The sequence below is a fragment of the Pipistrellus hanaki genome, assembly GCF_964339955.1.
Source record: "Pipistrellus hanaki genome assembly, chromosome: X".
In the NCBI taxonomy this organism is placed as follows: domain Eukaryota; kingdom Metazoa; phylum Chordata; class Mammalia; order Chiroptera; family Vespertilionidae; genus Pipistrellus; species Pipistrellus hanaki.
Genome location: NC_140524.1, coordinates 24,105,151 through 24,120,964, shown reverse-complemented (window position 1 = coordinate 24,120,964; position 15,814 = coordinate 24,105,151). Strand labels below are relative to the sequence as shown.

At 39.8% G+C, this 15,814-nt stretch overlaps 1 protein-coding gene across 1 annotated transcript in view; it reads right to left on the bottom strand.

The window, feature by feature from the left end:
• Positions 1–11,062: 11,062 nt before the first annotated feature.
• The window catches only part of GPC4 (glypican 4), a 119,044-nt gene continuing 114,292 nt past the window's right edge, over positions 11,063–15,814 (bottom strand). The window contains exons 6-9 of the mRNA XM_084870252.1: positions 15,636–15,782; positions 14,639–14,775; positions 13,609–13,784; positions 11,063–13,514 (exon numbers count right to left, since the gene is read on the bottom strand). Of these exons, the coding sequence (XP_084726378.1) occupies positions 13,312–13,514; positions 13,609–13,784; positions 14,639–14,775; positions 15,636–15,782 (663 nt within the window). The 3' untranslated portion in view covers positions 11,063–13,311. The remainder of the gene's footprint in view (positions 13,515–13,608; positions 13,785–14,638; positions 14,776–15,635; positions 15,783–15,814) is intronic.

Below are 15,814 nucleotides of genomic sequence, written 5' to 3'. Positions count from 1 at the left end.
TATTTAAAAAAACACATTTTTATTGATTTTAGAGAGTAAGGGAAAGAGAGAGAGATAGAAAGATCAATGATGAGAGAGAATCATTGACCGACTGCCTCCTGCACAACTCTACTGGGGATGGAGCCGGCAACCAGGGCATGTGCCCTTAACGGGAATCGAACCTGGGACCCTTCAGTCCTCAGGCCGACACTTTGTCCACTGAGCCAAACCAATTTGGGCCTCAAGCTTTCCTTTTGGTGTGATCATGCTCAGGTAACTCTTTGATTCCTTATAAAATGAGACCTCTATTGGGTCCATTACACTGACTAAATAATTGCCTGGCCTTTTCTGGAGTCTGGGGTATAATGGACAGAACTGTGGCTCCATTTTGGAATAGTGTGGCAAGATGATTGCAGTCTAAGGCAATTTGTCTGATTCCTTTCGCCCCAGTATTTCTTTGGAGGTACCTCTGACTGACTGCCCAACAGGGCTGTGTGCCCTGCATCAAAGGTCAGACTCAAAATCCCTTGGCTTAGGCCAAAGATAATCAAAGTGTGGTCTCCAGACCAGCAGCACCATGGAATTTGGTAAAAATTCAAATTTTCAGGCCCACCCCAGGTCAACTGAATCAGAAATTCTGGGGGTGGGGCCTGACCATCTGTGACTTACCAATGCCTCCAGGAAATTCTGAAACATGTCAAATTGGAGAAACACTGCCCTAGACCTTGGCTACTGCCATGACTGGTAACTGGGAGTGGGAAAGATTCCCAGAGCTCCAACTTCATTATTTTATACTCTGAGGATCCCATCTCACTCTGTAATTATAATTCCATTGCTGTGACTATGTGATTGTCTATCTCCCTCATTAGTGGTGAGCTCCACCAGAGTGGGCACCAAGTGTATCTTGCTTTGTTATTGTATCATCATGCCTATCATAGTGCCTGGCACATAGTATGTACTCCTTCAATGTTTGTGGAATGAGTGAAGAGGGGCTCTTATTGGCCACATAAATTGCTGGATGGCATATTTTGCTCACTACAATTCAGCAAATTCCTAAGATGTTCAAATTGTACAGTGTTTTCTCTAAGCTAAGGTGACCAGACGTCCTGCTTTTGGTGGGACAGTCCCGATTTTTAACAATTTGTCCTGTGTCCCACAGAGTTTTAAAAAAGTCCCGATTTTTGGAAAGAATGCACGACAAGCTAGGGAACGGCGGGAGAACGGGAAGGGAATATATGGTTTTCGGCGGCCACGTGGCTATTTAGCCAGGATATGAGTTTTATATTATTTTTGTTAATTTTATAATGCTAAACTTTAATAATTACAAATAATTGTTGAGAACTGATTATCGAGAACTGCTTATCAAAGTTCGCATTGTTGATCAGTTGTTAGAATTCACTCAAATGAGAAATATGCCAAAGAATAAAATACTATACATAATTTTTTAATTTATTATATTTGTAAATTGTACTTACATTGAAATTTTAAAAAATATATTACAATACTATTTTTGCGTTCTATGAAAATTTTTGTTGCTCCATATAGATCAAATTTTTAATCAAGAACCCCCACCCTCTCCTGTCAATGGTGTCCTACTTTACCAATGTTAAAATCTGGTCACCTTGCTCTAAGCTGAGTACAACTGATATTCATTTTCACATTTCCCCAAATTGAAGTCAGCAATGAGAACAGCTTAATATTACTCCAGAATGTGCCTTTCATTCAGCAAGCTATCATGCCAAAATGCCATGGGTATTGGCTACTGCTCATTACAGGTTATGTCTTGAAGCACACTTGCTTTTATTCATTTTCACTAGAGCCTTGACTCTGCAAAATACTAAAGACCCCAGGGCCAATCTAAAAGGAAACATGCAAAGTGCCTAAAAGGTCCTTAGATTATTTATTTATTTATTTATTTATTTATTTATTTATTTTTTCACTAGCTCATCCCTACTCAATCCTTGCACTTCCAAGACCACTTTGGATTCTTCAGGGGAAATACAGATGAAAATCTGACCTTGGAAAACACTTCTGCATAGTATTCTCCCTCTCCCTGTCAACTCTGAAACCAATACTGCTGCAGCTTCACTATGTGACCAGGTGAGAAGAGCTTTAGTTTACAAAGGAGATCGTAACTCCCCAGAAACTCAGAGACTGACCGAAAGTGGCAGGAGAGGTGGGGTAGGTGAGTTGGAGGATGAGCAATCAAATGGACACGGGGGCTGTCACCTGAGGGTCCTGCCTGCCTACCTCCTAAGAAATGGGTTTAAGGTGTGGAATTTTTCTCCCCTCGCTGCACTGGTAGAGAAAAGGTAAAAGAGGTGTGTTAGAAATGGAGGACAGTGAAAGGGCAGGCAGGTAAAGACACCATCTGGAGCTCCGCCAGTTTTGAACCGTTAAGTCAGAATATGTCATTATTAGAGATTTCAAATCTTTTTTTGCCAGAAAAAAAAAAACACCTTTACGCTCCCATCTACTCATCTTCTATAAAACCTCAGCCATAAGGCTTTGATCTAAGAGCAGCCTTCTTGCTATCACTTGGCAAAAGTTGGTGTAGAGGCAAGCTCTGCTCTAAATGTGTAACCCACAGTGAGTGTGTAAAGAATGCAGATGGGAGCAGGGTCCATCAGACTCCCTGAAGTGGGAGCTTCTTCCTGCCCAGGCTCCAACCTGTGACCACTACTAGAGGTGGGACTTGATAGACAGAACTCAGAAATGCAATCATCTCTCATCCAGGGGCCTGAGTACACATGGTGCCTGGTGAGAAAAGGTCTGTGATGAAACAGCTCATGGCATCCTAGTCTCCTAGAAGGGCACTGTTTACCTTGGAGCAGCATTGTGCATTCCAGCTCCCAAAATCCGGGATGTGTGAATCTTCCCAGTATTTTCTCATAACCACTTCTTGCAGTAGGCAGAGCAGGGAATTTCTTAAGAAAAGGCCAAAAAGAAGTCAAGCAGCTGCTTTGTAATTTTCAAACTGTGATATAGGCAACATGACCTAAGTCATCTGGGCCAGCAGGAGGCAAGCAAATAGAGGTTCTGCCCTTCCAACATCCTCATCATAGTAGCTCCTTCTTAACTTGATATATAGTTGCCCCACTCATCTCACTAACTGGTTTCCTAATGCTTGAAGAGGTTTTTCAACAACCCTGTAATCCAAGGTCCCTGCATAATGATGTCTGGTGAACCAGACTTCGGGGATCCTTCTCTGAGTTTCTCTTTAGAGTTAGGAGGCCAGAGCAGACTAGAATGGCCTAAGATGCCTGGAAGCTCTGGAACACCTTTGTGGAGGTGAGATGGAAGCAATGCTTGAAGAAAGTTGAAGGTATGTGTGTGTAGCGGGTCAGAATTCAAGGGTATGTTTAAGTGAGAGGCTGGGAAGACCACTTTTAATGTGTCTGACTTCATTATGAGCATGGATATCCAAAAACTACCCCTTGTGTGGAATTGAGTTGTATTCATCAGAAAGCTCTAAATCAAGAATGTATGGAATGTAAAGGGAGTTGATCCCTGCAGTTTGCACAGTATAATGTGCCTTATCAACCCAAGGGCAATACCATACAAGCCATGCTGCATACTCTCACTTAGTTCATCTTCTTCATACACCCTGAGCATATTATCAATTCTTATTCAAGAATTTGCATTAGATAGTGCCAACTTGAATTTTAAGTTGCTTTGCCTGGCTTTTGAGGGCTTCGTATACTGATCTTACACTTCCCTAGCCCTGTAGTAGCAAACCCATCTGCTCTGCTTTTTTGACACATTTCCTTTCAGCTGCTTCACTACTCACACTTATCCCATTTCCAGACATTTTATCCCTTCGCTTACATTGGAGGTAACCTGTAGCACCCAGAGAGTACAAAGAACCAATGAAGAGTCCTTCCCACAGGGACTCACAAGATAGTCTCTCTTCTCCTCCTAGCAAACCCAGGTAGGGCCATGCCTCTCCCAGGAAATCAACCTGACCATTGCAGGATGCAATGCTCTCCTTTGAGGTACAGATGACTGAAGACTTATGCATTCCTGGCATGTTTCTTGGGTGAGCTTTGTCTCCTTAGTGGAATTATGGGCTTCCCGAGGATTAGGGCACTATCTTCCTTACATCCTTACTCATCCTCTCATACAGAGACCAAGATCAGATGTCATAAATCATATTACTGCCTCACATTCCAAGTGGTTTTGGAGGCCCACACATCCAGAGCCAGCATGACTGCCATTAGAGACATTGGATAACCAAAGGCTGGCCTTTCTAGGTACTTCATCTATGGAGTCTGTTCCAATAAAACAAGGGCTTTCAAATTCTTTGGTTGGCCTCAAATTACAGTTCTCCACAAGGGAACTTAGTAGACAAATTGTATGCAATGTGGGTCACACAGGGGTTCATCCAGCCCTGCCTTGTGTGTGTGCCCCAAAAGGGGCAGGTTGAAGAAGAATGCCTAACTCCAGAAGCCACCTCAGATGATGTTCCGTTCTCCCACACCACTCTGATCCACCTCTTGAGTCCAGGGATTTTGTTCACCATCAGCTGGTCACCATCAGCCTATGGCACCTTTGGTTTAAAAATTATATGTCACTACCCTTTGAGTAAGGTAGAACTCCTGCTTGCTGAAAATGGATCATTTACTAATACTAAGGGGAGTATTTAACCTTTAGTTCTAGGAATTCACCCTTCCCAGAGATCCTGATTCCATAATTTGAGTTACATTGCCTCTCAGCTTCAATCTGTACAGATGAGTAAGGCATCACTTGCCTTCTATTTGGAGGCATAGCCTTCAGACCCTGCTGGTCTTAGATATTTCTCTCTGGACCTGGTATCAAGGTTCCGCATCAAGGTCCGACACCAGCATCTGAGTACCCCTACATCAAGAACTTTCCTTTTCCCCCCCAGCATATGGGACATGCGTTCAGCAAACAATAAAAGCTCCTAGGTTCCATTCCTGGTTTAAAAAAAAATGTCAAAATCTGTTGTCCCAAAAACACAGGTTTTTAATATTTAGATGTTGTCTTTTCTAATGTGCACTAAGACCAGTCCAGCCAGAGAAACCTATTGTTATACACACCTCATTTACAGCAGTGCCTATTATCTGGGTTCTATGTGTCCAATTTCTGCCCCTAGTGTGTAACTTTTTTTTTTTTACTTTTTATTTTACTCACATTACCTTTATTGTTGAAAGTATTAGATGTCCCCTACTCAAACCCCCATTGAACTCACCATCCTGTTCCCTCCCCAGGCCTTCTCCACACTATTGTCTGTCCATGGGCTATACATATATGTATGCAGGTTCTTTGGTTAATCTCTGCCCCCTCCCCAATCTTTGAAATACATCAGTATGTTGCATGCTTCAAATGTCTCTGGATGTTTTTGTTCATCAGTTTATTTTGCTCATTAGATTCCACATAAAAGTGAGATCATGTCATACTTGTCTTTTGCTGACTGGCTTATTTTGCTCAGTATAATACTTTCCAGGTGTCACCATGCTGTCTCAAAGAGTAAAAGGTCCTTTTCTACAGCTGCATAGTATTCCATTGTGTAAATATACCACTGTTTTTTTTAATCCATTTGTCAACTGAAGGGCACATGAACTGTTTCTAGATTTTATATATATATATATATATATATATATATATATATATATATATATATATATATATAAAACCCTAATATGAAAATAGACTAAATGGTGAAACAACTGATCACTATGACATGCGCTGACCAACAGGGGGCATGCGTAGAACATAGGGGCATCAGCAGCAGGCAGCAAAGTACAGAACATGGAGGGCATAGAGCAGGGGCGCCAGACCAAGGTGGGGCACCAGCCACTGTCATTGGGCAAGCCTCTGGTGTTTACTGAAAATTCTTTGCTTCTGCGTGCTGTGGTTCCGCCAGGCATTTGCAACTGCTGCCAGCACCGGCCCGCTTGCACCCACTGCCAGTGCCGGCCCTGCTTGCACCTGCTGCTGGCGCCAGCCCCAATCATTCTGCACCATCAGTGGGTGCGAGTGGGTTTGCGCCGTCAGCATGTGGGAGCGGTAGCGGGGCTTCCCGCAGACAGGGAACCAAGGGCTGTGGTGGGAGTCGGGCAGGGACACGGAGAATGGGCCAAGACCCACCCCTATGCCCACCATAGCCTCACGGATCACAGTTCAAGGTGCAATAGTTCGTGCACTGGGCCCCTAGTTGTAAATAACAGTGCTATGAACATGGAGGGGGTTAATTATTCTTTGTGATAGTTTTCTACTTCTTAGGATATATTAAGTGGCATCACTGGATTACATGGCATTTCCATTTTTTATTTTTTCGATGAAACTCCACAGTTTTCCACAGTGGTTGTACCAGTCTGCATTTTCAACAGTGTACCAGGGTACCTTTTACTCCACATCCTTACCAGTATGATAGCCATTCTGTCAGGTTGGAGGTGATACCTCATTGTCATTTTCATCTCACGGATGATTAGCCATGTTATTTTTTCATGTCACTTGGTCATTTATATGTCTTCTTTGGAGTTATCTATTCAGGTCTGCTGCCCATTTTTTAACTGGGCTGTCTTTTGTCTAGTTGCATGAGTACTTTACATATTTTGGAAAATAACCCCTCATCAGATGTATCATTGGCAAGTATGTTCTCCTATAAGTGGGTTCCCTTTCAATTTGATGCTGGTTTCTTTTGTTGTGGAGAAGCTTTTTATTTAATACATATTTTATTGAATTTTTAAAAGAGGGAGAGGGATAGAATTAGAAACATCAGAGAAACATCAATCAGTTGCCTCCTACACACTCCCCACTGGCCATGTGCCTGCAACCAAGGTACATGCCCTTGATGGGAATTGAACCTGAGACCCTTGAGTCTGCAGGCCAATGCTCTATGGCCAATGCTCTATCCACTGAGCCAAACCGGTTAGGGCAAAACTTTTTATTTTTGATGTAATTCCATTTGTTTACTAGTATTTTCTCCTTTCTCTTACCTTATGAGATGTACCTGTGAGAACTGTGCTATGTGAGATGTCAGATATTTTGCTACCTACGTTTTCTTCTAGATTTTTATGATTTCACAACTTACATTTAAGTATTTTATCCATTTTGAGTATATTCTTGTGTATGGTGTAAGTTCGTGGCCTAATACCTGCCCAATTAAACCAACACCATTTATTGAAGAGGTTTTCTTTACTTTATTGTATGCTCTTACCTCTTTGTCAAATATTAATTGAACATAATGGCTTGGGTGGATTTCTTGGTTCTCTGTTCTGTTTCATTGATCTATATGCCTGTTTTTGTGCCAGTACCAGGCTGGTTTGATTACAGTGGCTTTGTAGTATAACTTTATATCTGGTATTGTGATCCTTCCAACTTTTTTTCTTCTTTCTCAAGATTGCTGTGGCTATTTAGGGTCTTTATTTTTGGTTCCATATAAATTTTTGGAGTGTTTCTTCTAGATCTGTGAAATATGCCATTGGTATTTTTATGGGGATTGCACTGAATCTATAGATTGCTTTGCGTAGCATGGACATTTCTTATTAATTCTACCAGATGTAACTTTTAAGGTGGAATCTCGTCCAACTTTAAGGAGCCCAAATTATATCCACTGCCTCTTACTTATCCCAAGGTTTATTTACCTCCTTACAAAGCTCCAAGTGATCAAGCAGGTATGAATGTTCCCTGTGTAAACCATGGTATATTTTCTCGACAGACTGTGTGTGCTTAAGTATTCAGCAAATCGACCTTTCCTAACAATGCAGTGCTCTTCCACACAGGGCATTATGAGGATGAACTGGAGAGGAAGAACGGGATCACTTGGTTTAATATCAGCTCTTCCAAAACTAGCAGAGGTCACATGGTTCCCATGCACAATTACCTGAACTCTTTTTGCATTAAAGTACACTAAGCAAGGAGCTGCTGTGTGAGATTAGATTTATCATTAAGATTTATCTCCAGGTGCTCCTTGTCTTCTTCCCCTATAATCAGGTAAGCCAAGTCAACTAATGTCTTTCATAACCCTTACCCTGGCCATTCTGCAGGGCCAGGATAGCTAACATGTGGCACACCTGACAAGATCGTCCTTTCCTAATGATTCATATAACACGGACTCGGATAATCAAATAAAAATTAGCACCTTAAATAAATAGGCTCTGGTGGCAGATCAACCTCTGTTCCAAATCTGCTTCTTGCATTTCTTAACTGTCACCCAATGGGCAAATGACCCAATTTCAAGTCCTTTCAGAAATCTGCAAAACTGGAGCAATTTATACTCTGCAGGATTGCATGAGATAATCAACCTGGCCTGGCCTTATTGCTAGGCACACAGCTCTATCCCACCTCACTGCTTGGTTGAGAGATGACAGGTAAAACTACAAATAACTGTTTTTCATTTTACAGTAAATAGTATGTCCCAATAACTGTTTCTTGCTGCTGCTACTTGCTTTAAAGTATTCAGAACTGAAACTGCAAAGTAGTAATTTTTCATTATTTTTCCAAGAAAGGTGAGAGCAAGGGCACTGAAGACCTTTAAAGGCAAATGCAGCAAAAGAGGGTTGAGATGCTAATGTGTATTCAGAAAATCGCCAACTGACCATGATTATTTCTTTGTGGCCAACCAGGTCCCAATAGCTCTGAGCAGTGAGTCACCAAGAACATCATGTTACCATCAGTTTTAGGCTATCTACCGTGATAAAGAAAAGCAAATCCCAGGCAGTGGTAAATCTTTTTAAAAAAATCTATTTGGAATGCATTTTTTGTGTGCATGTATTTTTTTTTTCTTGGCAGGAGACTTACCTTCCTAATTATGTTTCCCTTAGGCTATCATTAAAATTAGCCTGCATTCCCCAAGTACACACCACTGACAGCAGGGGAAAGGCAGCCCATAAGTGACAGGGTAAGGTCTACCTGTCTACTGAGGATTAAGTGTTTGAAAATACACAAAAATCTCTGTGTGTACATATGATTCTATACATACACACATACACAACTTCCAACCTTGTCATGTAAGAAACACAATATTACTGAGTGGCAAGGAAGCTGTTGCAACATTTCCCCAAAGCCCAGAGAACAAGACCATAAGACCCTTTAGAAAAGCACCTTAGGTCATCACTCCGGGCTTTATCTTCATTCTACAATGTAACCACACCATCAGCTTTTACCTGGCAGGATTAATGCATGAAAACCGTTTTCCTTCCAACAATACTATGCTATTTCCAGAATTCCTAACGTTTCTTTAAGAAATATCAAAAGCAAAGTAAAACGTACATTTAATTCCACATGTGGACACTAATGCTGGAAAATGGATTTTTGTAGATTTTACTGATTATTGCTGAACTTCGAAGTCTCTTGATGAGCAAAAATTCGACCTAACATGAAAACTGAACTTGTACAGTTATTTACATATTCTAATGACTCCTTTACCTTCGGACAGATAATTCATGCGGTAACCAAGATCGTTGCAAATTTTCCTAATATTAATTACATCTTTATCCTGTGTGACAGCTGATGCTGCTTCAAGGCATTCGGGATTGAGAAAACATTAAAAGTATTGCATTCTAATAGAATGAGTAAATTCCAGGACACATTTCTTTTTAATCATTCCTAAGCAATAATAGTGGTGTTAATAAACTGTATTCTAAGAGTATGCACCCAATTGTTTTGGCCAATGTCTTCTTCACAGGAAAAAATATGGAAACAAACTACCAAAAATTAACTTTAAGGTGAACAGAGAACATCCTAATAATGCACTCTGGGATTATAAAACCATAATGCCAAACTGCTCCTCGTTCAAGTCAATGCTTGTTTCTTGGAAAATTACCTAATCTGTGCAAAATGCGATAAAAATCCAAAATGTGGTACCACGGAGAAGCCATGACTTTTAAATAGACATCTGTATCTTTTGGAACACACCCTCCTCTAAATACTTTTTAAAGTTAAAAAAATATATATAGAGAGAGTATAATAGTCTACATTTCGTCTAAAAAAGAGAAAAATATTCATATTTACTTGTATATTTAAAAAGAAACTTTGGAAGAAGATGTGTATAAACTACATTGTTTAGGGCATGGGGATAACTGGGCAGATGAATGGGAAATGTTCAATATATATTAATTTTTGAACCCTGGCAATATATTACCTACTTAAAATATAAATTAGAAAAGTAAATATTGCTGGTGGACTTGAATTCCTATATTACCATAATTCATCTTTCACATATTTTCCATATATATAAAAAGGATTTTCAGAAGAAAATATTAAGTGTTTAAAAGTAGAAACTTAATTTATGAAGTATATCATGGAATGCTGTTATGTTTTTTTCCACTGAGTTCTAAGTTGGAAGAATTTCCTCAGTGCTTTTTTCCTATTTTAAAAAAGACAGAAAGTCGAATTTGGTAATTTGGCATTTGCTTGAGTGACAACACACACACACACACACACACACACGCTCCTGTAGTAGATATTGTTATTAACATGCTATCCTTTAGCTATGCATACTCTGACAACACAAATGGAAAAGTAGAATTTTATGCAGAACCATCTACACTTATTTCTTTTGGTTCTATAGTCACAAATGATAAATTTTACTTCATGTATAAACTGTTCGATTTCTAATATGAACTAAAGTTAAAAGATGCAAGTCCATTCTTTGCACTTTTTCTTTTATCAAAATAATAGGTGCTAATTACTACTTTTGAAAGAAAATATAAATCTAAGAATCACAAAACAGTTTTTCTTAAGAAAGAAAGTGGGTGAAGGGTTTGAAAGAAAAATAATTTAAAAGTGACTTTGTAAAACACAAACCCGTCACATGCTATTAACTGAGGCTTTAGAAAAGTCAGTTCTCCTAACATAGCTTTTATTCTACCTCATACTGTGAACTTTTCAGGTTTTAAAATATTCAACTTGCCTTTATTCTTTCTTTTGGTGGGGGGAAAGGGTGAGCCTGCCAGCTGGTAAGAAGCCAAGAGTTATCCAGTCAGACCTGAATGGAAAAACCTATGATTTGTTTATTTCATAGTTCAAGTTCAAAAGCAAGAGACAATTTAAATAATAAAAGAGTAACAGAAAAAAAAATACAAAGAAAGAAAACAAATCAGTAAGAGTCCAGAAGAACCTTCAAGAACATTTAATTCGGAAAATGTTATTGGTTTAGAGAACCTGACTGAAAGAAAACAGCTGGGCAGAGTTCAAGGTTTTAAATTAAAAACAATCTAACAAGGTCTATGGGGATAACTCTTTGAGCCACATTTTGGAGACCAGATTCATTTCTACCAAGTAAAAGTAATAGCAGTCTAAGCTAAAAAGGAAATTCCTCACAACTGAGGTAGTTACTAAGTATCAGCACATTTTCCAAGTTCTCACAGGGCAGCTTAGCTATTTACAATCCATTTTTCCTCATACATAAATGGAGTGCCTTTTCAATTTTGTCTTCTGTGAATTGTTTTTTTTTTTTTTAAAAAAAAAAAACCACTTATACACACCAGCCAGAATATGCCTATTTTATTAACATCATGCTTTAATAAATAACTACTTCTAATAAAATTAAGCCTCTGTTTACAACAGCCCCCAATATTCCATTTTGACCATCCTGCAGAATTTGGTGTAAAAAGTTGAATGAAATGTAGACCCTGAGCTATCAAGTAATTATGTTTAAATATAAAAATAGAGAATTACTCTTACAACTGAAGATTGAACAGTAACACAAACAACCTCTCCGTGGGTTTTACCTCCTGTAGAATTGGTTGGGATCTTAATGGCTGTCTAAAGCAGGAAGAGACTTGCAGAATTTTCTTCTTTATGAGGGCTTTTGGGAACTCCTTTTAAAGTGATTTGTTACATTTCTCATAGTTTTATGAGCTGTCATTTGGTAAGGACACAAGAAAAAAGGTTCATATGGGGCCAAGTCAGCTGTTAGTCTTTAGCCTGGGACAACAGATAATGGCATACGCCAGTTTACCCATGGGGCTAAGGGTCATAGCTAAGATGTAGTCTTCTCAGCTCTACTCTCTCCACCACCCAAAAAACAAGAAAACATGAAAAATAAAATCTGAAATCTGGAAACCTAGATCCCTCCCAAGTGATTTTTTTGGTTGATGGGGTAGCACACAGCTATAAACCACTGAAAGTAATTTGCCTTTCTGATCAGAGGGTGCTGAACAAGAAAAACACATAAGACACCTTAGAATTTCTTTTAAAAAAAACATTGGGATCCCAAAATGAATGTGAATACAAATGCACACAAAAACTTTGCTTAAGTGTTAATGCTATTCCCTGAGCACAGGCTGTACCCACCCTAATTCTATCCCCTAGATAGCTCCCTCTCTATGGCTGGGTTTGAAATCTGGAACATTGGAACAAGGGGTACCAAAAATGAGATGTTAGTCACTTATTTCTGCCATTGGGATATCAATTCAAAGACGGTCAAGTGTGGCCACGAAGATCAGCACACAATGACTTGTTAACTTGACTGGATAAAACAAAACAAGACAAAACAAGAACAAAACAAAACCCACCCCCAAACAAAGTGTGAACATGTGGTAACTGGGACACCTTATATGGCCTTATGTATTTCTAGGGAAAATGTATCAAGAATCTTTTCAATGGGTTACACTTTCGATGGTTCTAGTGAACCTATGTGATCTTAGTTTATGCAATTCAACTCAACCAAGATGGGTAGCCTGCAGTCTCTTCCAGTCACCAACGATAAGTGAAATATAACATTCTTCTTATACTGATGCTTGAATACACCCTGACAAGTGGATTAGAAACCCTTTGTGCCTTCACATTCTGTCCTCACTTAATAATAACAAGCAAAATCACCTCCTCTTCTCTCCAGATAAGGCAACTAAAACAACAGGGAATACATGGAAATTTTACTGCTTGTTGGGCTTTTTCTTTTAATAAGATAACGTGATAAATAAAACCTGCTTCTGTACAGCTATTTAATATTTCAGAAATACGTACATGTTACATGCCAAGAAAGGACCCTGGTTTTCTTGTAAGAAACAAGGTGAGATCATAATTGAAGAAAAAAACCCACAAACAAAAACAAACAATAAAGAAAAACAAGAGAGTGATAAAATCACAAATGCACAACTAACTATAGTTCTGTACCTACACTGCTAGCCACGTTTAACATGATTCTGGGGAAGCAGGAACTTACGTCGTGTACAAGTCCCTTTTTCCCGCAAAACTGAATGAAAGAACAAGGTCAGAATTTTTTAAACCAGTGGCCACATAGTAAAAACTGTACATTGTTGTCCATTCATTTGAAAAGCAAAGTCACTAGGATGGTATAAAAGTGATAACTGGTGCCTTTGAACTTTCTGATGATGAACACATATTCTCTAAGATTGAGAATTATCTCCATTCTCTCTGCATAACCAGAAACAAGATGCAGAAGACAGCGAGGAGGTAGGGCTGGGCCTCAACCCGGGCACCAGCGTGGTTGGCTTTATCATTGGCATTCCTCCCAGAGTGGTCAGTTGTGTTAGACTCAAACTCCGAAGGGCACTGCTGATACTCACATCCACTTCCACTTCCTTCTCCACTGCTTTCATCACCTATTAACAAAAAACAGAATAGAGATTTCATTCCACTTGTTCTCATCGGAAGGCGTAAAAGAACAATTTGTACTTTAGAGCCACAACTGCTTACTGATATCAAAGAAGTCCACATCATTCCCATTGTAAGCATTCTTCATTTTATTGGTCATAACCCGCAAAGCCATGATTTGACGAAGGATCAGTGTGTCCGGTTTACTGGTGTCAACCTGGACCTCCGGATTACTGATCTGGTTGGCTAATCCATTTCCTGTCACTGCAAATAGGTACCTGAGATAAGAAATGACCCCATTGAGATTATCAGTAAGACAAAAAGTGGCACAAAATCAAAAAATTTCTGCCTAGATTCTAATATTTGCACTGAGTACAATTAATTTCCATTTCTTTCTTTTTAAAAAAATATATTTTATTGATTTTTTTACAGAGAGGAAGGGAAAGGGACAAAGAGCTAGAAACATCAATGAGAGAGAAACATTGATCAGCTGCCTCCTGTACACCCCCTACTGGGGATGTGCCCGCAACCAAGTACATGCCCTCGACCGGAATCGAACCTGGGACCTTTCAGTCCAGAGGCTGACACTCTATCTACTGAGCCAAACCGGTTTTAGCTAATTTCCATTTCTAAATGAACTTTATTTTTTCCCTTCTCTTGGTATACATCCTGTTTCTCCAACTTGACCATGACCCTTTTGAAAGCTACCCATTTTGCAGAGGTTGGTGGATCAGAGTAAAGTGCTGAAGTGTGGGTACCTATTTAATTTACTGAATGTGCAGGGGAGGGTCACAGGGCATCATCAAATAAGATGATAGATCTAGAGCTTTATGAGGCCAAGCCACTGGGCAAAGGACCACAGGTATTAAATATTTTTATATGACACTATTGGAACAGCTTGATCCCTGGCTGGGGTCCTAAAGCTAGTATATGACTATTATCACAAAGTTTTTCCCCAGTACAAGTGGGCACCTTCTCAAAACCTCTAGAGTAAAACCCATTTCTAAGAAACTCTAGAAGCCTTTCATGTTGTTGCTACCTACCCTAAGTTGCTTCTTGATTGACAACTCCCTGAAGGTTACCAAGGCATTTAGGAAGAGAGAGATTGCAAATCCATGCAACTAAGGCTAACCTGCTTTTGCCTTTTCCATTCCAGCAGTCATCCTCATTGCCATTTCCCGCAGCCATCCTCTCATCGTTGCAAACGTTGCTTGGAAGAGAGGACCAGAACTTCTTAGCCTGTTTCAGTTTCTCCTTGACATCAGTAACCTAATTAAGAAAAACAAGAGAGAGACCTCTATAAAACAGCACAAACCTACCTTACAGATGTGCCTTTTGATCATTTCTAAAGTATCTCCAGAATGACATGCAATTCATTTTCAACTTTAGTCACCAGAGAAAAATGAAGATCAAATTTATACTTAGGACTACAAAATCACTCAAATAAATTAAAAGTCGAAATATTCAGAAGGAGCTGAGCTGTCTGGATCCATTGTCCACTTCCCTCTTCATTTTAACTATCAGTGAGGCCCACCAGATTCCACACCTTGTAGATACAATAAGACACAGTCTCTTCTCATATGACTTTTATGCTCAAGCTCAAATATTGTCCACTCTGTGACACTTGCCTTTCCCTGCTCTCTGTCCCCTCCTCTTATGCTCTTTCCTACTACATTTGAAGCACATTGCTGTGTACTAGTATAATGCAGTCTTGCTTACATTTTCTTATCCTTCTCCCAACCTATCATTAACTATCACCCTAGTTAGTAAGCTAGAATGTCTGCATTTCCCTCTCTTCTGGGACTTTGTCAGCATAAGGACTCATTCTTTTGAGCCACCTCGTAAATACCACAGTAGTGATAGGCTCCTAGTAGATGCTTAGTAAACACATGGTGAAACAACGGGGCGGGGGGGGAGTTGAAATAAGACTTATTGCATCACATTTTCTAGACTACATATGGACTTTCTCAGCTAGAAATGAACAAGGAAGATTTACTGACACATCCAATTTGCTTGAAAAGTTTCGCCTGGAAGACCCACACTTGCAAGCCTTCCAACTAAAAATGTATTTTGAACAACTATTTTCATTTTTTGTCATTAAACATGGCCAGTCCTGACAAAGTGCTTACCAGTTGGTCCAAACTAGTGCCAGCTGCTGTGGTTGGGCGTTCCTCGGGGTGATAGGGTCTGAAGCGAGCAGTAAAGGCACTTTCAGAGATGGAACGGGAAATGCGTCCGGCTGGGAGGGGCTTCGGGGGCCCACATCCCTGAAAAACCTGCATCGGAGCAACATGATCATATTAGGGAA